Genomic DNA, 22155 nt, shown 5'->3' with positions numbered 1-22155 from the left:
TTTTGCATGTGGTAATGACAATTTGGTTTCCAGTTCATCCCTTTACTGCTGATCTGCATATATTTTTATAATAACAAGAAGACAGTTATAAGAGTTGCAAGTATCAAGACTTACACCAGTTTCATTCTTACTTGATCAAGATACGCCTCATGAAGTTTACCACAACACAATGCATTAAAGAGGAGAAAGGACTCAGACTAACTTTGTTTCTCAGAACCAGAAAAAATATTTAAAACATTCACAAATACTTAGAAGATGACAGTGTGGTAAGTAACAACCTGCACACATTTCTCAAGAGTAAATACCATGCCAGCCTAATTTCTGCCTGTGACAAATAAGCCTCACATATAGAAGAGTTACAGTAATGTTATATATACATATCCCAGATTGGTCATAGTCAAGACAGTGCACTATGCTTTCCTGTTCTGATGTAACTACTGCACAGTCAGGGTAATAACATCTGGGAAACTGTCCTCAGTGGTTCACTGTCAACCTGGAAAGATATAAATAGTAGCTTTTGCTACTGTCCTGTTTTCTCTTTAATGACTGGGGTGCTGGAACTGAGAGACTGTTTCTAAATCTGAGGAAGTGGAAGAAGCTCTTGGAGATTAGGTTCAGAAGGCAAAATAACTTGTCATGCTAGGGAAAGGTGTGAGAAAACACAGAACAAAATTCTGTGAAGACAAAGCAGATCAATGGAGAAGGCAGTAAACAACCACACAAATACATCCTGGAAGAAAGACTAGATAGCCAGCTCTTTCACAGAGGAGAATCTATGGGTAATAATAAATCAAAATAAAATTTAACAATGGTTGCTATTGAAAACCAGGCGTATTTAAAGATTAGTAACACACTTTATATTTAAAATAATTATTTCCTGTTTACTAGAGGCTCAGCATCCACTGTATCCACCTTTGAAAGCCATACTTTAAAAAAGATATGAATTGACTGGAAAGAGTCCAAAGGAAAGCATTAAGAATGACCAAAGGTCTAGCAAACATACACCATGAAGAAAGACTTGACAGAACCTGTGTGATTTACCGAAGACAGTAAAGACATTATAATGGTCTACAAATGTAAAATATTGCTGCAAAGAGGAAAGGCACAAACTGTTCCACCACAGACTGAAAAAGAGTTAATGGCCTTAAGGTGCAGTAAAAAAAAAATTCAATTTAACACTAGGGAGGTTAAGTATGAGGATAGTTAAACACTCAGCAGATTGCCCAGGGAGGCTGTGGAATCTTCACCAGCAGAGGTTTCTGAAAATAGGATAGGCAACCATCTATTCAGACTAGTTTAAATATAATTGATTCTGCTTTGGAGCAGGAATATGAACAAGATGACCTCTCAGTGTCCTTCACAGCCCAGTGCTGTATATTCTGTGAATTACAAGAGAATGATTTATTGTTGAAAAATAGTACAAAGTTAGTCATTTATTTGAGTTGCCTTTTAAAAGGACACAACCCTTCTCCAATTTTTAGAGTACTGTAATATTTAACAATTAAGTTGAAGCCTACCAAATAATGCTTCTGATATAATCTGACTTTGCTAGGCTCTAAAATACAGCAGAAGCTCTCTGGCTATCATTATCAATAATTCTCAAACTCAGCATGTCTTGGTATTAATTTCAGTGAGAGCATCTCTCTGCTCTGCAAGGATTTAGCAACAACAAAGTTGCAACGGGAATTTACCAATAGATGTATAAAGATAAGGAAACAGTTATCAAAACAAATCAACCAAATACAGCTTGTGAATCAGGATTATTGATCACTTTATATACATTCTTTAACCGCCTCACTCCTTTACCTGTCAATGGCAGTTGCAATTGTAATTTATAATTTTTCTCCTTGTTGCTCATATGGTTTTCCCACACAGGCAACAGATCAGCCATGTAGTTGCAGCAAACAATGTCAGCACAGTGCAATCTTGTCTCCCTCTGTTATTCATTAAAACTTCTGGTTACAGTTGTTGAAAAAAGCCCCAACCATTCATAGATCACCTACACACTATAACTATCTTGCCCTTTAATTTACTGTACCATATTCTTCTCTACTTTAATGGTGGAGGAAGAAATTGCATACTTGATTCAGAAGACAGATGGAAATGCAAACACTTGCAGTTAATTATGCTAATTATGCAAATTAATAGCCACATTTTTCCTTAAAAAGAAAAAAAATATGGCCATTTCTTATCTACAAGACTTTACCTTTTTATGGCTGTTGGTAAAAATTATTTTTGTCACCTATTTTTCTACTAGAAAAACGTCTCACATCAAAGCGTTAAATATCTTTGAAAGTCAAGTCCTACACGTGTGAATACAGACATCTGAAGGCAAAGGATCCTGAAGAAAGTGAAGTCCCATTTCTCAGGCATAACTTATAAAAGTAGAATTATAAAAGTATAGTTATGCTAGATATTGTATCATGGTGAGATTAAGCTGCTGCTAACAAGATGCTAGCTGTTTGACTGTTTGACAATATGCTTTTTCTTCATTGCTTACTGTCCTGTGAAAGATGTTACAGGAGAGTTGACAGTTACAATGTATAGCTTGCTAGCTGCAAAACAGAAAAGCAGAACACAGAAATGTGACAGATTTGAACTTCAGGAAGCCATAATGACCCTTTAATTTCTGCAAAAAAAATCTCAGATTGTAATGAATGAAAAAAAGAAGTTTTTCCAGAGGTTTAAAAGCTAATTTTTTTAAGTATGTGTCATTTAGGAGAATTAAGTGTTGTGTATTCTAAATTTTTGGTAGCAACCTTCAACAAATGGAATGCATGGTAGTTTGTGTGTATTATCTGAAATATCCACATGCATGTGTGCATCTGTAAAAATAACTCAGTGCTATCAACATTAATTCTATTCTTTGAATACCAGTTTATGAAGGGTAATGTATTTCGCAAGAAGGCTATAGATACTTAGTTTTGTCTGTGTTACAGCAGTCAGGTCCACAGCTCTAACTTTTAACTCTTTATTTTGGATGATATTTTAATAAATTGATCTAGTAAATTTGTCTAACTGCAGGTGGTGGTTGTGTTTTTTGAGTTAATATGCTAAGCCACAGCAACACTGAATTCAGTAATGTGTTTGTTTATCTATGAAACGTGATACAACGGAAAATAAAGGCAGTGAGGCAAATTTAAATTTACAGCTCCACTTACTCAACAATTTATAACACAACTGAAATTCTGCTGTTTTGTGTACCATAATGTGTACAATATGCTTCATCAGACAAATTCAGCTTTATGCCTAATGCCACGTAAAGCCCAATGGCTAATGACACACATATAGTCTCACCACCACTCTGTGTCACAGTGGATTGTTTATAAGCAGAAAGGAAGACATTCAGGGATGAATAATGTCTTCATACCCCGTTGTGTATCTATATGTGTTGCATAAGGCAGATGTAAATGCCTGCCAGTGCAAGGAGTGGGTTCACAACGTGGGTTTGAAGCTATTTTGGCCTCCAACAAGTACATCTGTGCTTGGAGATGCCAGTGATGTCTTCAGTGATGTACTGAAATTACTGACAGAAGTAAATGTCAATATCTGAAATTGGTTACACTCTAGGTTATAAACAATACTATAACGCTAACATGGAATTTATTAACATTGTATGTGTGTTTTCGGTTGGCACTAAAGGTTTTACTTTTCAGATATCAATGAAAAACACTGTAATGTAGGTCACATTTTTTTGGTGTATAGTCGTAATCATATTTTGTAAGTTATCATATCGTAGACTACTTCAAATAGTCAAAACTTAACTCTTAAAAGGTCAACATTTAAACTTTGCACGATCACATTTCTTGGGAGTACAATTTCACCATCCACAACCAAGGTAAGAATGTTACAAACACTGCCACAAAATCTCCTTCATCCTTTTGCATAACAGGCAAGTACACAATGCTGTATATAATAAACACATGTACTGTGAAATATGTCACCTTCCAAAATGACTGCTGAGCTCCATTTCATAGTCGCAACCTGTTAACAGGTTGGAGAAAAGGGCAACATTAGATTCATTACACTAAGGGCTCAGAAGCCTAGAACACAATGTCATGGCTGAAAAAAAAAACCCCAACCTTCATTGTTATCTCCTGCATTTTTGATAAATGAAAAATGGGTCAGATATGAAGAGCTACATACTGCAGATGGTAGCAAAACAGGATCACGCTGCTGCTTTGCCTTTCTTATGGACAAAGTGAGGCACACCTCAGGACTCTTCTTGCACTGAACAGGTTATATATAATGATTTAAAAACAGACTCAATGATTAAAGTTTTGAATTTAATCTGCCAGATGACTGACTAAAGATTTCAGAGCTGTGATAGCATTCACAATTTGAAAGTCACTAATGCAAAACAGTGAGGAGACAATAAAGGAGTTCCAAACCCAGGTGTGATGTTACGGGTAAGTGAGCTTACACAGCACCAAAAATCTAGGTGCTGTCTTCATTCATCCTCCTTTTGGGAAGGGATTAATCTGAAAATTCTTCTGGAGGATAACAATACACAGAATGTTGTTAAAGAAAATGAATGTCTTAAAAAGATTCCTCTTGTAAATGTGACGTGCAAATCCCCCAGTAGTCAAAGTTCAGAAGCAATTTCTTAGAAATTACTTTTAACAATTGAAAGTTATTTGGGGTAAAGTCTGAGGGGGAGTGAAACAAACCAAGATTATGACTACAATAAAGCCCTTGCATGCATTGATATTTTGTATTGCCACAGTATTACAGAGTAATATTACATTTGAGGGGTAATAGGTACAAGTTATTCCTGGGCAGATTCTGACTGGACAAAAGAGGAAAATTTTTTGCAATGAGAACAATCAGCCACTGGAATAATCTCCCCAAGGAAGTGGTGGATTGCCCAACATTGAAACTTCTAAGATCCAGCTGGACAGGATGCTGGGCCATCTTATCTAAATGGAGCTTTTGCCAAGAAAGGTTGGACCATATGATCTTTGAGGTCCCTTCCAACCTGGTATTCTGTGATTCTGTGATACCGTAAGTAATGACAAGGCCGTGCTTTAAGCTGTTGTGTAAGATACCATCAAGCTAAGCTAACAGTAGATTCCAGTTTGGCTTGTGTGACACCGATGATTTCTTCTAGTACAGTTACAATAGTCAGAGACCATTTTTTCATGTCTCTTGTAGATATAGTTATGCTGGCAGGTGTTTCCTGTGAGCCTAACTTTAGTTTACTTTACAGACTTTTCATGGAAAGTCTGCAACACAGACTTCAACATGATGTAGAAGTGGAAGACACATCTTATTTCTATATAGTCCAGATCTCAATGTTGGTTACGTATGTTTGCGCTCGAGAAAGAAGTTTTATTTTTCTTATACCTGTTTATGAAATGGCAGCAGCGTGAACACTGACCTACAACTTGGCTGAACCTGCCCTGACACACCCAAGAAGAGGTCCCAAAATTGTCACTGTGCTGATATGACTTGAAAGGGAAACATGAGCTTTTTTATAAAGTGCATAAGCATCTCTTATCAATTTGCAAGGCAATAGGCGGCCTTTTGTGGCAAACCATGCAAGGAATGAGGTTGCTAAAACAAACAAAACAGGAATAAAGTTTCCCTTGTGATTTCTGATTAGTCATATAAGCAAACTATCGGATCCAGATTCTGTGTATTTGCCTTGGCCCAGCAAATTGCCCTTGAAATGAACTCTCTGCTAACAGAAAGCTTGTGCGACAGCAACTGTTCTGCCTACTGCTCTCTGTGATTAGGGACTGCAGTTAGGACAAATGAGAAATGAAGCAATCAGAAAAAGGGATTAAAACTCTGTTTCAGATCTACTCCTGAGCAGGCTTAGTTTAGCATTTTTTTATCCTGTATAGTACATATTCCATAGCAATTTTGAAAAAAGTATCATTTAAAAGTTAACATCTGCTTAGCTGCTAGTACCAGATAAAAGCTCTCATTTGTAATGAACAGGCAAATTTGTTATTGCCCCAGTCAATAGCTGTTGATTTGGCAGAGCACTTCTGCTTATTACAATCAAATTTTTTCTTTTTTGTTCAATAGTCAATGACACTGTAATGGAAGGTATTGCTTACAAACTGATGCAATACCTATCAGCAGCTGCTAGAAGTTAATGACTAATGGTTACATAGAGGAAAGCATGTGCTAAGAACAGCATTACACACCTATTAGTCAAATTTACTGCACCCAGTGCTCCTTTATAGGCTAGTGGAACTGTAATGTACATCAGATAAATAGTTTCTGCTGTTATTAATCTAAGTTTTAACACAAAACACCTTTTAATCATGCTATCATTACATAAATAATTCGGCTAGGACAAGGTTCTGTCTCACTTTTACAGCACACCTTTTAGTTATAGGAAATTTCTGTCCCGTATGGGCTTGTGCAATGCTAGATCTAGGATTTAATGAAATGCAAGGTAACTGTTCTGCTCCCAGCTGAACGCCATGTTATTCTCTAAATACCACAGATGGGGCAGTATAAATGCAAAGCAACATCCTATAAACCGGCAAAAGCAAAGCATAGCAGAGTGCGCGTGTCCATTGCTCAGCCTGCCTCCCAGCTTATTCCCTGCAGCAGAGCAGTACTCCACAACTTTGTCCTTTACACTTTCACACTTGCACTTTCCATGCCCTAGGGTGAAATTTGTTGATAACTCATGTATTTCTTTCATTCTATAATTATTGCTATATAATTCCTTTATTTTAATCTGCCTGACCCAGAAATATTTTCTTTCAAACTTTCTCTACTTATTTTATATCTGACATGCATATTTTTATAGGACAGTGTGACTATAACAGTAACACCTACTATTTTTTATTACCTCTAAGCAAATATTCCAAAACCAATAATAAAGTTTTTTGACTCCTTAGAGAAAAGCAGAACTGCTAATGATGACTTCTTGACTTAAGGTTGACGATAATCACTTTTCCTGTAGAATAGGAACAAATACTCTCATGTTGGAGCACTGATTTATCTGTTTGCTTCTGTTTTCTTAAAGCAATCTTCATTTCTCTCTAGATTGATAATGAGACATTACAGAAAGAAAATTTATAAATGCGGCAAAGATTAAACAATCATGCCATTGCCAAATACATTATATTGTACTCTGCGTGCACCATCTAATTGGATTTAAACAATGTTCATAAATCACAGCCATTAGCCTTTTTCAGAAATGAGACATACACTGGGATCCAACACATGGATCCTAGTCATACCTGTGATACTGGTTCATAAACTGCCCATGTTGGTGAAGACTGGTGGAATTTCATTGCTGCTATACTGCTCATTATGAAGCATGGAGCTAAATTCAATTAAGTTAAGTTCCTACATATTTACATCTCTTGACGAAGATCTCCAGTGCTGCTCAGCCAGTATTAACTCATGTTTCTGGTTGTTGTCAGCAGAGCAGCTACCGAGGGGAGAGCAATGGAGAAGACTAAGGCATATCTTTCCAGAAGTCTGCAGTGTAATGGATTCTGTTAATCTAGTAACCAAACTTTCCTAAACAATAATGAATTTATCCTTGCAACAGTGTGTGAAGAAAAAAAAACCCATCCTTTTCATCTTAATTTAGAATCACAGACAAATTTCAACAACGTCATCCTGTAAACCTATTGAAATTCCATTCCAATGACATGACTTCAGGACCCATAATTTCCTCTTTTTTCTAGTGCATTGTGCTTTCTGAACATAGCTTTTGATACTGTAACAAGGTGAAAACAGGAAGTATGCATAACATATTCATTGTATTTACTGTGACAGTAAGAGGACATAATTGTTTTAAATACACAACACTTGATCTTTAAAAGAAAAATATAAGTACTGCAAATCAGTAAACAACATGGCTTAGTTGAGGCAACGATTAATTTTCAGAAGAGTATACCTTATGAGTTTTTTAATTCATCACTGCAAAAAGCGGGTATTAAAGAAATTACATGCATGTTAATTAGACTTCTTCTTAATACTTAAATGATAACTAGATATTTCAGCATTTCAGAAAAGCCCATAACACCGCTAAAAATGCTAGATTTCAGAGGCAAGGGAAATATCTTGGCAGCTGCAACAGGTATAAAGGGTAAGACATTTCATAGATTATTCTGGAATTTTAGTGAATCATTTGCAAGTGTACAATAAGTTTAAAAGAATTTACATTTTATTTCTTTAAAATAGGAAACTGATCTCTTTTGGTACCAAATTCAATAAAACACAACCAAATAAAGAGTGAGTACTTGTAGGAAAGAAGACTATAGCTGCTACTTGACATGATGACTTGACTTGATTGTCAACTCAGTTACATTTGTGGTTTTCTCTACTGTATTCCACTTGCCTATAAGCAAACTCTTCAGTGTTATTTCATAAGAACATGTAAAGACTTTATACGAATAAGGAGGATTTTTATTAAAAAATAAAAAGAAAACATTTCTAATTGAAAACAAATAGGCTATGAATTGCCTATTATGGTCCCAACCTGCAGTTTCTGCTGCACTCTATGATTTGAATAATTTCTGAGAATTACAATTCATATTGAATATGGAAGTAATGCTTAATTTTGATACTAAACAACACAAAATGGGAAAATCAACAAAAAGCTATTAATAGTAACTTACTTTTTGTAACAACTCCTTCAAGGCGAATTATATTTGGGTGATCAAATTGTCCCATGATACTAGCCTCTCTCAGGAAATCTCTTCTCTGCCTGTCCACATAGCCACCTTTCAGGGTTTTAATTGCAACAGGTATCTCTCTTTTTCCTGGTGTCTTCAGACGTCCACTGCATACTTCTCCAAACTCACCTTAAATAGATAAAATACTTGTTAGATCATTCACAGTGCCTGAAGAACTAAGTAGAGTTTGTATTACTGAACTTAAACACTGTATTTTTCAAAATAATCTTCAATAGCTGTCTTAAAAAGCTGTCTTTTTTAACAGTTCAGAGTTATTTGTAGTTGTCAGTGAAACAAGAATGCAAAAGTATTCAAGAAAGTATATCAAGAAGTGGACAGAGAAATAAGGGATGGGATATTCAAGTTCCCGAGTTTCATGACATCCCAGAAAAGCAAAATATTGAGCATTACTTCACAACAAATAATCACCTTTCCTTTGTGCCACACCACAAGATCATGGGGACTTGTACTTTCACTGCAAAAACCAAACCATCTGCCCTCCACAGTGTGGTTCATCTTGCTTTACTGACACTTTTAGACTGAACTTTGATATCAATATGTTTGTGATATAACTGAGCATGCTATGAGGAAGGAATGTAATGACACTTAGATTTTAATTCTAATGATGATCTAAAATATCTATTTATAGCAATATCTATCTATAGGGGTGTCATGTAGTAAGATCTATATGAAAAGAAATGCCAGGAGAATATCAGAATACCTGACTATCCTCCAATTGTAGAACGCATTTAAAATGTATTTAATGTTATTATGCTCCAGCAAAGCACTTGCACATGATTAATTTAAATGAACTTATACAGCTACTTGAAATTAATTACATATTTCACTATTCAGACAGCCAAAGGCCAACAGTTTCAGCAAATCAGGACTGAGTTGTGTAACAAGAGGAATCTCAAATTCACCTGATGTTTTCCGGTGTATGTAAGGGCCTTTGAAGAATGCATGTCTCCTTGCGTGCCCTTTAAGCATTTACTAATTTAGTTTGTATGGCAATCACAACTTTCCTTTAATCTTGAAACCACTCAGAAGTTATGTAAATCCCCTACCAAATACACTCTGGATACCTGCAGGTCAGTTTTTCAATGGGTCATAATTCAGTAAATGAAAAACAATGTTCACAAAAATAGTTCAAAGCACTTCTCAGTGCAGGGTACTTCTATTGCAAAACTGAATTCTCTACCCCAGTCATTTTGGAATCAGAACTGTTGAAAAACAAAAAATGAGTCATAAACAGATATATACTTAACTGGAGGAAATAATTTGTTATGCCCTCCATTGAGTGTTGAATTATTTTTCCTTAAACTTGAAGGACAGCACAAAAGAAAACAAAATAAGAGAGCTCTATCCTGTAACAGTGTGGCTTCAGACATGAACCAAATCTAGAAGTGAGAGGCCTTAAAGACAGAAGCTTCACTTCAGAAAATTATAACTCCCTGATGTTATAGGATTAGAATGGAAATTGTCATATAGCGTGTATTTTATTAGGTTCTGTCACTTCCACTAAAGTAAAATTAGGATTTATTAACCAATAAGATCCAGGAATAGTGGAGGGAATAAAAAAACAATTTTATAGCTCGTCTTTCACTTCAAAACAGAGACATCATCAAGTGCAAAAGTACAATTAACAGATGCTGAACATAACATCTGAATAAATTAGCAGCTTCTTAAACAGTGAACAAAAGCCAGGCGTCCTAGGCCTTCTTGCTACCAAAAAAACCTAATTTGTTTTATTTCTACCTGATTTTAAAAAATAAATCAAAGCATGTGCTTCCCTGAAGATGTATGTGAATGTGTGAAAATATATGTCATCAGACTAATGCTCTGGGAATCTTTTGACAAAGTAGGAAGTTGGGTAGGGATTCCCCTATATGATTTTGCCCCTTTAGCTCTTAGAAGGCTCTCCTTAAAAGTTTGTCTGCTGATTGCTGCCACTGAAAATCAGTGGCTAATTTGGACTTCTCAAGTCCTACCATGAAAGAAAGTCATGAAACCTGAATGTTTTGAAGGAGACATAGTATATCAATCTTCTATTCTGTGATACATCCAGCAGTGCTAGAACGCATCTCTAAAGCCATGACCTTATTGCATCTTACTGGCTTTTCAAACTAAAATACCTAAAATAAGAAAAATTTCCAATTTTTTTCACTTAATGAAACAGTGAAAACCAAAAATACTAGAGCTTTAATATCCAGGTTTTTAAAGAGATTTCATGATCAATAAGTCTACAGAACTGCAAAATCTCATTTTTGAGAACAATTTTGGAAAGCAGAGGCTATAGAATAAATAATTTTTCTCTTTTAAGATTATAGAAGAGTACTATAACTTCAGAATTTCAGAAATAATGGCGTTCATACTTCAGGGACTGTAAAGTGCTGTTCATCAAGTGTTTTGAAATTAATTAAACTGAAGGAGGCAAGTGAAAGTCTTACAATCCCAAGTTTTATCATCTATACAACATTCAAAGCAGGGGAAGGAACATCATGTCTTCTCCTGATCTGTTTCTTTTCCCTTTTTTTTGGATGCATGATTTGGACAGGTAGGAAGAAATTTCACTCCCCTTGTATACTGGGATTGATAAACTGGTGAACATAAAGACTAACAGAAATTTTTTTTGTGACATGATGTCAAACAGACAATAAGTGATCATCAGCTCACAGAACAGACAGTTACTACATTTAGAATCCTAAGGTATGTGTACTAACTTCTAGATCTGGTTTAGACTAGATGGAGATCAATGATATAACATAAAGCATTGAACTATTTACACTGAGAAAGTTTGACAAGATTTCATCCCAGAGTATTTTTTCTACACTTTTATTCAGATAAAGAATTTTGGATGTTTTTAAAGTCAAAGGGGAATGTATTCAACAAAAGGGATTTTTAAAATCTAAGAATCTAAGTTTCATTGCTCAAGTTTGAAGATAAACAAGACAAATGTTGACCCTGCAGCAGTAAAGGTTCATGACTGCATGTGTAATAAGTAGAAGCTAAGAACCAGATGTCAATGAAGTCGACATCTTTCCTTGCTCCAGGGAAAAAGCTGGTGATAACTAGAGAAAAAGATAGAGTTCATTGTCTGCTCAGTTTTAATAAAGTGTAAATAATCTCTGGTTTAATGATGTAAACCCCACATGTCTTACTGTATGTTATACAGAAAGAGGCTAATTGAGCAGTCTAGAAAATTACCCTGTGCAAACCACACATCCCTTTTCTCATTTAGTCATAACATATGTGTTATTTAAAATGAAACAGGAATAGTCAGTCACTTAAAAGTCTGATATGCAGTGTGGTATTACTACATGGGATCAAAAAAAATGTCTTGCAACACAGACAGTTGCTGTTTATAGAACTGAAAGGTCATAGCACCAAATACAGCTCAACTCATTTTCCCCAGTTGTAGTCATTAGACCTGTGGGAGAACTGGCAGAAGATTTAGATTATAAAAAGAATATAGTGTACTCTGTGAAAAATCGAAGACTTGGCCTCTTCCTTGAGTTTCAACATTTTAACACAGAAGAGAAGAGGATAATTGTAATTGTAACTTTTAAGACAGACTTGACAAAGAGCACTTGGGGATTCCTTCCATGAAGAGGTGCTGAAGCCTTAAACTAAAGAGCAAGAAGTGATGGGGCAGAAAAGAAGTGTCATGGACAGGACAAAATCAAACAGTATGATAACGTGTCTAGGTGCAGCAAACTCAATACGAAGAAAGGCTGAAAGGGACCATCTGAAGAAAATCTACAGCAGTGAATAGATGGCAAATTGTAGGAGCCAGCAAAAAGGCACCCAGTGATCTTTGTAATGAACCAATGGGAGATCTCATGGAATATTTAATACTAGTGATAAAAAAAAAACCTCGGCCAAGAGTTTTGAATCCAAGAATATACAACATCAAATTAAACTATATTAAAACTTTGTCATAAGTAGTGGATAAAATAAAAGGGAATGGACTAATCAATTTCACCATTTAAACAGTAACTATTGCTAGAATGTGAACTTCATTATAATACCTGTTTGTTTGGTTGATGTTACCATAAGAAAGTGCCATGGTTTAACCCCAGCCAGCAACTAAGCACCACGCAGCCACTCGCTCACTCTCCCACATAAGTTAAGCATTTACAAATAGGTTCTCTTTTGCCTTTGGTATTATAATCTGCTTACTATTATGAATATTTGATCAAACTGCAATTTCCATATTGATTGTAAACTGTTTCCCCTACTGCCTTTACCCTCCAATTTGAACCAAGATAGCAGCAGAAGTTATGCAAAGACTAACAGAAGAGATCATTAACAGCTATAAACCTGGATAATCTTTCATTCAATCAAAAGGTATACAAACCAGTATTTTTTTTTCTCAGATGAACCAGATATAAGGTAGGAGATGATGGGAAGCCACTCAGGGGAAGTAATCTGACTACATACCCATCTTGAATCTGGACTTATGTGCAGTATTGTTACTTTAATGCAGTTCTCATGCATCTCCACATGGTGTAAGTTAAGCATGGATAGTTTAGAAAACACTTTGCAAAGTCTGTATTTTACTTGCTTTATTTTCACAAAAGCACCAGGAAGGATAGTAATTTGGACAGTTTGCAGATGTAATGGAACACCAAAAGCATGCCAGAAGGGAAGACTGGGAGAGCTGAGGTCAAACTTTCAGTTAAGTGGCTCCATAGAATATAGTGGCTGCATTCAAAAACCTCAGCGCGGTAAATGTCCACTAGGAGGACTTGAAAGCGGATTTTAACAAGAGATTACGCTAATCCATTTTTTCTCAAAGTAATCTCGTGAGCTCAGCATCCTTTCTTAAATTGTTGATGGTTTGCATTCCTATTATTACCTGCCTAATGATATGAACTTGCCATGGGAACGTTTATTAAATCTACAACTAAATGTACTGACATTCTCTTTTCATTTTGGCTATGATGCCTTTGACTATTGCAGGCCAAGTGTTATCTTGAACTTTATAACTACTAAAGGCTATTTTCCAATCTGCTGTTACTACTTGAAGATCTTGCTACTTTTTCAGTTTGAACATTTGTTGCCACCTTCTCTGAACCTGTTTTTAGTATCTGATGGAAAATCATCATTGTGTGGAGCAGTCAGTGTGTATGCAACAATTTTAGATATTTGCTCTCTTTTTTTACATCCCATAGTACTACCCTTATGTTACTAGTACTTGGCAGCAAAGGCAGACCAAATTGTCTGTGTAACATGGCTAAGAAATGACTGCACAGAAATCCCAATGCCTCATGCAGCATTCAGATGTACCTCTACAACAGAGCACAAGTCGGTAATTACACTCAGTCTCTTAGATTTTGCACTTCTAAGCAGAGGCTGAAATATAGGACAAAAATAATAAATAGTCTGTGTTTTTCAAGATGATAGTGTATGTGTATCTGAGGTAAGTGGAGTGGTTAGGAGATTTTAACTTTTAACAGTGCTGTAATCAGAAATTAGATAATCAGTAGCTTTAGGTGAAATCAGGTATATTACTCAGCAGCAAATAATATAATGTACGTTTCCAATTCACATCATCCAAGATTACAATTACCAAATACTTCAGAAGGTAATTTGGGTACAGAATTAAGTAAGCTGAAAAAAGAAACTAGAAAAAATACTTGCCTTGAGTGTCAGAGCCATCTGCACTGCAACTAGTGAATTGTCAAGAGCTTTTGGACATGACTTTTTCCATTGAAAAACCAAATTGGAAACTGCTTTCAGGAAAAGATCAGTTTCAAAAATTTCTTGACCAGAAATGCTAGAAAAAAAATGTCAAACATTTGCAATGTTCCACTTCGACATTTTCAAAATTAAAACTTTTAGTTCTTGACTAGAAATAATTTTTGTTTTGACAAATTAAAGTTACAGAAATTAAAAATTAAAATAATTGATGAAAATAAAATGTTCAAACAAAACAAATTTAAGAAATGCATTTATTAATTAACTTCTTAAAAGTTTTTAATGTTCCTTTTGTAAACTATTTTAATTTTTTGTTTCACTTAGGTGAAAAATTTAAATTTATTTTAAAATTTATTCTCCTATGATAAGATATCTGTGTTATATCCAGTTACAATGTTTAATACAGAATTAGGGAGAAGGCATAAAGAAAGTTTTAGGACTGCTGTGAATTATAATCCCATGTTATGTCCTCTAGCAGCTATACCTCAGGCATGGTATTTAACCTGTGTCTTGCCTGCATGGAAATAGGTTTAAATTTCATTGCAACCTGTTTACAAGTCCTGCTAGGCAAGTATCTTTGAATATGGCAGATTACCCAAGTAATTTTAGAAGATAAAAAATATAAAAATAAAATATGCCCAAGCAGGCAAAAATTCACTCCCACGCATACAAGAAAAGAGAGAGAAGCTGAGTACAGAATTTTCATAAATGAATTAAGTTGAGAATAAGGACACAATTTTCATCTGAACTAAAATCAATAAACTCAATCCTTGACTATCGTATTCAACCCCTTTGAAATCAGCAGTTATACCAGTGTAGTTCAATATGCTTTATAATCTAGACATCAATAGCTATAGTATGTCTGAAGAAAAGGAAGAAATAAAAGAAATCAGATAGAATGTTTTCTGCAGAAGTCAGCCCTCTGGGGGCTCTCTCAAGCTCATAATTCCAGTGGTGCACAGTGCCAGCTACATATTATCTAGCTTAAGCAATCAGGTAAACTCTAAAGTACTCTAGTGATATGGACTGCAGTGTTAAACAGAATTTTCTCTCTGACTTTCAGGTTGATACTTTCTCTCTCCTGTTTGTTAACAGACCAGTTGTTAAGTTTTATTTCTGTTATATCATTTGCATGACATTTTCTAGTGCATAAAACACTTCTTAGCACCTGGAGACACTTCCATTGCTATCAGTGTAGTAGCACATCATTAAAAGAGGGATCTCAGCTGAAAAATAGTTCTCCTTTCTCAGGTGACTAAGCTATATAAAACAAAGGTAAAAGAGAAGGATCACAGTGCATTATGTCTTATGATAGTAATTTTCCTGATAATACTTGCTAACATGAGCTTTTTGGTGGGCTCACTATGAGCAAATTAATATAATTTTTTTCCACTTGACACCCTTCTACAAGATGTAACTCTGAGTTTTGCAGTCTGTTGTAATGTGAATTATTTTGGGTTTTTTGTTGATGGTATTAAAGTTAGAGAAAGTAAATAAGGTAAAAAAAAAAGCGCATTTGTATGTTGGCATTTACTTAGTAAGTAATAAAACAGCATTGTTAAAGAAAGCCCAGAATGGATAGCTCAAAGAGGAGCGTTGGAATATGGAACATACTAATTACAGGGAGGTGAAGACAAAACATCTATGTAGTGAGTATTAGAAGTACCTTTAAGACAGCAATTTAAAAACGTCAGTCATTCTTAATATCTTAAGGACACAGAGAAATATCCTTATTGTGTAAACTGAAGACAGGTATTGTGTTAAAGTCTTTCATAGGAAGAAACTGAATTTCAGAGCTGGGATTAGAGCTCAGGATACTGTTCCTATGTTCATCAAAACTTCTGTCACAGACTCTTAGTTCTCCCACCTTCCCTTTCTGTTGGGACTGAGAAATGATTAATGCTCCCTAGCCATTGACAGCATGTGGGTAACAACACAGAGGATGTAATGCACCACAGGAACTTCAGACTCTCCTTGTCAGTCTGCTTTTTGTTTTAATTTGTTTATAACTGTGAGAAATGTTGATGGGCCTTCTGAATTACATGTTGGTCACAAGCCATGCATTGAGATCCACTAGTTAGGTAACTTCGTAAGGCCCTCTCAAAGTCCTCTGTAAACTACAGCTTCGTAAAACAGGGAGCAAACAATCTCAGGACCTGGTCAGTAATGAAATGCTATCTGCCCTAGAGGGTCAGAATACAAGTTACAAGAAATGGTTTTACAAGACCCTGGTCTTTTCAAGTATTTCACTTTTGTTGTGTTAACCACAAAGGTGTGTTTTCTGTCACCACTGAGCTGCCACCAGAACCTCTAGCGAACCCTAGAAAGCAGCCATGAGCCCTTATACCTACAAAGGCTTTCCAAAAGCGAATGCGTGGGAATACTTGCACAGTACTTTCATGAGTAGCAAAACCTGACAAACCAAAGCTAAGACAAGGGGATAACCCTTAATGCACAGAATAGACATGCCTATAAACGTAGCACATTAGCAAAGGGTAAGACCCCTGAAAACACAAGGGGCATGTTATCTCCCTTGGAAAAAAAGGTCAATATGCATACAGGATTAATGAGCTTCTGAAACTTATTTTCAAAGAGCTGTGAAATGGGAAATGAAAACACGTCCCCAGTGAGATGTTCTCATAAGGTAAACGCCCCATAGACAAAACAGGATCTAAAAGAATTGTTCAAATGTCTCTGTCTCCATCACACACTTTGACAAACAGGGATGTAGGAGGAGAACCTACAGCTATTTTTCCCATTCATCCTACTTCCCAGCTCCATGTCACCTTTTATATTGTCTACACCTTCTAATCAGAGCTTCCTTTCCCCTCTCTGCCAACGATCCTTCTCCACACAGCTACAGGAAAGCCTGTCCCAAGCCAGCCTTTCCTTTACCCCCTTGTACTCCTCCTATTTTCTCTCTGAGAATATTTTTTGCTCATTCTTCTATATTCTGGTCTTACCTCCCTGCAGAAAGACATTCTGATCTAATCTCCCCCTCAGCGACAGAGAATGTGTAACACTAACTATGGCACATGCTGAGTGACACAGTGGTTTGAGTACATTTGGAACAAAGCAAAAAAAAACCTCAAACCAAAAACCAACCCTATGTAAAAAAATTGATAAAGCCCTAAAAAAAGTTTGGGATAAACCTAAAGCTTTGGAGAGCCTGGCTCTCAAGAACTCCTCATTTGAATATACCCACATTTGGAATATTAGCCAAATACAATACCTCATGTAACCACACCTGAGAGTGAACTGGTGCTATCAGAGAAATATGTCCACATTTTGTACTATACTTGACCACTTGCATTATCATTGTGACTTGAGAAAAGCAGCCTAGACATGCCTAGACATTTTTTAAAGTGGGTGTACTTTTACCTGCCCCGATAACTCTCTCAATACGAATTCTTGAAGGATCTATCTCCTTTGCAAACTCGTGGACAGCAAGAGATGGGTCTTCATACGTGTCTGGATCAATATATGTTTTGATTCCTGGGAAGCGCACTGCAAAAAAGAGAGAATACTAGGAATCAAGCATTCTTTGACATTCATATACTGTAACAATATGGTTTTCTCTTTTTTTTTTTTTGTTGACTAGACAATTGAAAGGATTGAAAACAATACATTAAATCTTTCTCATTTAAAGTTTCAGAACTCAACAGAAGATGATAATGACCCACAATTACTAATGCTTGCTACTGATTTCACAGAAACCAACTGTAGAATGCACATGAGTTGTCTCCATCTGCTGGCAGCACCAGGTCCTTCAAAGATCAACTGGGCATAGACTTAAGCATTTCCTCTTATCTTTTAAATGGCTTTTTTAGGTGAGGCTTCTGAGGCATTGAAGACCTGAGTGTGACAATTCCATTGACAGAGGATAAGCCTCTGCCACCAGTTGTGGCTGAAGGACGGGCTAAAACTGTGAGCAACGTCCTGCTGGACTGTGCTCAAACCTCCTGAGATGTTCTCAGTGACTGAAAGCATGGATACTTCTTCAGGACTGTTGCAGTGCGTTGTTACACCAAACAACCTTTCAATTTGCAATGACAACTGATAAACAGTGTTAGAGTAAAGAACAGAGGAAATACAGGTATTAGGTTCTCTGAATGTTATTTATACCTCTAGTTAGTGTCATGTTTGCTGGCTAAACAGGTCCCAGAGTTTATCCTGTCCCACAGGAACAAAAAGTCAAAGGCCTTTAGAAAACACAGTCTTTGGTATTCGACTGATAATTTAGTGTCAAACACTTACACTGTTTTGTCTCTGACCCATCTGAACAAAAGCATCTCCTGAGGTATAGCATTTCAGGCATGAAAATTAAGAGAACAATAAAGTTTTTGGAAACTTCTCCTTAGGAAAAAATAACAGCCCTAGCTAAGTTTTAAGGAAAATCACAGAATCACAGAATCACAGAATCACTAGGTTGGAAAGGACCTTCAAGATCACCAAGTCCAACCATTAATCCAGCGCCAACATGTCCCCTAAACCATGTCCTGAAGCGCCACATCCACACGTTTTTTGAACACTTCCAGAGATGGCGACTCCACCACCTCCCTGGGCAGCCTGTTCCAATGCCTGACCACTCTCTCCATAAAGAAATTTTTCCTAATATCCAATCTAAACCTCCCCTGGTGCAACTTGAGGCCATTTCCTCTTGTCCTATCGCTAGTTACTTGGGAGAAGAGGCCAACACCCTCGTTGCCGCAACCCCCTTTCAGGTAGTTGTAGAGAGCGAGAAGGTCTCCCCTCAGCCTCCTCTTCTCCAGACTAAACAACCCCAGTTCCCTCAGCCAGTCCTCATAAGACTTGTGCTCCAGGCCCCTCACCAGCTTCGTTGCCCTTCTCTGGACATGCTCCAGCACCTCAACATCCTTCTTGTAGTGAGGGGCCCAAAACTGAACACAGGATTCAAGCTGCGGCCTCACCAGTGCTCAGTACAGGGGCACGATCACTTCCCTACTCCTGCTGGCCACACTATTTCTGATACAGGCCAGGACGCTGTTGGCCTTGTTGACCACCTGGGCACACTGCTGGCTCTTATTCAGCCGGCTGTCAACCAGCACCTCCAGTCCTTTTCCACCAGGCAGCTCTCCAGCCACTCCTCCCCAAGCCTGTAGCGTTGCATAGGGTTGTTGTGGCTGAAGTGCAGGACCTTGCACTTGGCCTTATTAAACCTCATACAGTTGACCTCTGCCCATCGATCCAGCCTGTCCAGATCCCTCTGCAGAGCCCTCCTACCCTCCAGCAGATAAACACTCCCACCCAACTTGGTGTCGCCTGCAAACTTACTGAGGGAGCACTCGATCCCCTCATCCAGATCATCTATAAAGATATTGAACAAGACCAGCCCCAGAACTGAGCCCTGGGGAACACCGCCTGTGACCGGCCGCCAGCCGGATTTAACACTGTTCACCACAACTCTCTGGGCTCAGCCATCCAGCCAGTTCCTCACCCAGCGAAGAGTAAACCTGTCTAAGCCACGAGCTGCCAGTTTCTCCAGGAGAATGCTGTGGGAGACGCTGTCAAAGGCTTTACTACAGTCCAGGTAGACAACATTCACAGCCTTTCCTTCATCCACTAGGTGGGTCACCTGGTCATAGAAGGAGATCAGGTCGGTCAAGCAGGACTTGCCCTTCATGAACCCATGCTGGTTGGGCCTGATCCATTGGTTGTCCTGCAGATGCCCTGTGAGCACTCTCAAGACCAACCGCTCCATAATCTTCCCCGGTACAGAGGTCAGGCTGACAGGCCTGTAGTTCCCAGGATCCTCCTTCCGGCCTTTCTTGTAGATGGGCGTCACATTGGCAAGCCTCCAGTCTTCTGGAACCTCCCCTGTTAACCAGGACTGCTGATAAATGATAGAGAGTGGCTTGGCAAGCTCCTCCACCAGCTCTCTCGGTACTCTCGGGTGGATCCCATCAGGCCCCATGGACTTGTGGGTGTCCAGGGGGTTTAGCATGTCCTTGACTGTTTCCTCCTGGATTATGAGGAGTTTATTGTGCTCTCCATCCCCATCTTCTAGCTCAGGGGGCTGAATACCCTGTGGATACCTGGACTGGCTATTAAAGACTGAGGCAAAGAAGGCATTAAGTACCTCAGCCTCTTCCTCGTCCTTGGAGACAATGTTCCCCGCCATATCCAGTAGGGGATGGAGATTCTCCTTTGCTCTCTTCTTGTTGTTAATATATTTGTAAAAACATTTTTTATTATCCTTTACGACTGTAGCCAGACTGAGCTCTAGCTGGGCTTTTGCCTTTCTAATTTTGTCCCTGCTTGACCTAACGAGATCCTTGTACTCTTCGTGAGTTGCCTGCCCCTTCTTCCAGAGGTGATAAACTCTCTTCTTTTCCCTGAGTCCCAGCAAAATGCTATTTTGGGTAAGATAAAGTACATTGGATTTTTTGTTGTTGTTGTAAGCATTTCCTTTCTATAATGATATTTAGTATTTTAGTCTGAAGAGGCTCCTTGGAGAGTCTGCACTTAGCTCACATCCTTAAGGAATGCTTCAAGTACAGCTGGTAAATCTGGAAAATGCAGCAAGTCACAAGAGCAAATAATGAGCTCTGAGCTGGTCACTTGAAAGAGTGTCTACAGAGGCACCAAGTGAGGGCTCAAAGGTACAAGGAAAAGCAGATCCTTGAAGACTAACTGATTACTGTCAAAGCAGTTTATATTCCTCTTTGCTGCTCCTCAGGCAATTTAGGCAATCTGTCCTTCACTCTGAAAACAGTGCTTTCTAATTCATGCCTTTCATTTACAGGTGGATGGCTGACATTGCTTTTGCCAAACAGGTCTAATCTTTGAGATCCTTTTCTCTAAGGATTGGTCCTGGAGGACTGTGCTGCTTTGTTCTCTTCTGGAACAGCTGGAACAACCAGAGAGCCAGGTGCAAGATGAGAACAAAAATACCCAAATCCATTTAGAAGGCTTCCGATAATTTCTGTCTGCTTCCTTGGACATGGCCGTGGCGATAGTGAGTTGGTGCCAGATTGGTTTGGCAGGCTCCAGCAAGACATTGTTTTCTGGCATGGCTAATATCCCTTGTGTTCTTGAGTATGGCATGTCCAAGAACTTATGTTGTTTCTCTTGGACTACCTGGATGGGAGCTTTTTTTAGGCTGCTGCCATGTGATGATTAAGTTCTGGAAAATTTTCAATTAATTAACAGAAGTTGATGTAGATTTACCAGGATAAGAGGAGGGTACTGCAGCTGGGTCCAGATAATCTCTTTTAAAAGAACTAAGCACCTCTCTGCCTTCTTCCTCTTATGACTTAGTAGCTGAGTCTAAAGCAGCTCATTCTCTGATACGCCTAAACACATTAGGTGAAGAACACATGTTCAGGATACATGAATGTGGCTGGGCTTCATTAAGTAGTGTGCAACAGCTGTTTGGACCACTGATGATAGAGTATACACACCAAACAGAAATGGGGAGGACACCAGACATCATGGGATGTCATATTATCAGCAAGATAACAGTCCCCCTTCTAACTCCCTTCAAAGAGTTTATTTCCTGAAATCCTCCTCTGACTCATACTGAGCTCCCAAGGGAAAGAGGTAGGATGAACAGGAGACGGTTTCTTCTGCACACAGCAGAAGCATAGGACGTAACAGGTGGACATGACAAATCTGGGAACAGGAATGGGCGATGCTAGCCAGTGCAGATTTTGCAGTGGAGCTTTTTTTTAAACAACTTCAGCCAGTTCAGGAGAGGTCATCCTTCTACTGATCCCAGCAGAGACTGCGCAGCCCCACATGCTGTTTCAAGTTGAGATGCTGGATACCA

The 22155-nt window shown here is 37.9% G+C and overlaps 1 protein-coding gene across 1 annotated transcript in view; it reads right to left on the bottom strand.

Annotated features, from left to right (window-relative positions):
- EPHA6 (EPH receptor A6) overlaps positions 1-22155 on the bottom strand; it is a gene marked incomplete at its 3' end in the record, with an annotated part of 529988 nt that overhangs the window by 102008 nt on the left and 405825 nt on the right. Inside the window, exons 11-12 of the mRNA XM_082011392.1 lie at positions 17745-17870; positions 8604-8789 (exon numbers count right to left, since the gene is read on the bottom strand). Coding sequence (XP_081867518.1) covers positions 8604-8789; positions 17745-17870 — 312 coding nt within the window. The remainder of the gene's footprint in view (positions 1-8603; positions 8790-17744; positions 17871-22155) is intronic.

The sequence above is a fragment of the Phaethon aethereus genome (genome assembly GCF_964289735.1).
Source record: "Phaethon aethereus genome assembly, chromosome: 1".
Lineage (NCBI taxonomy): Eukaryota > Metazoa > Chordata > Aves > Phaethontiformes > Phaethontidae > Phaethon > Phaethon aethereus.
The sequence above is the reverse complement of the archived record's forward strand: the minus strand, read 5'-3'. Positions and strand labels throughout refer to the sequence as shown.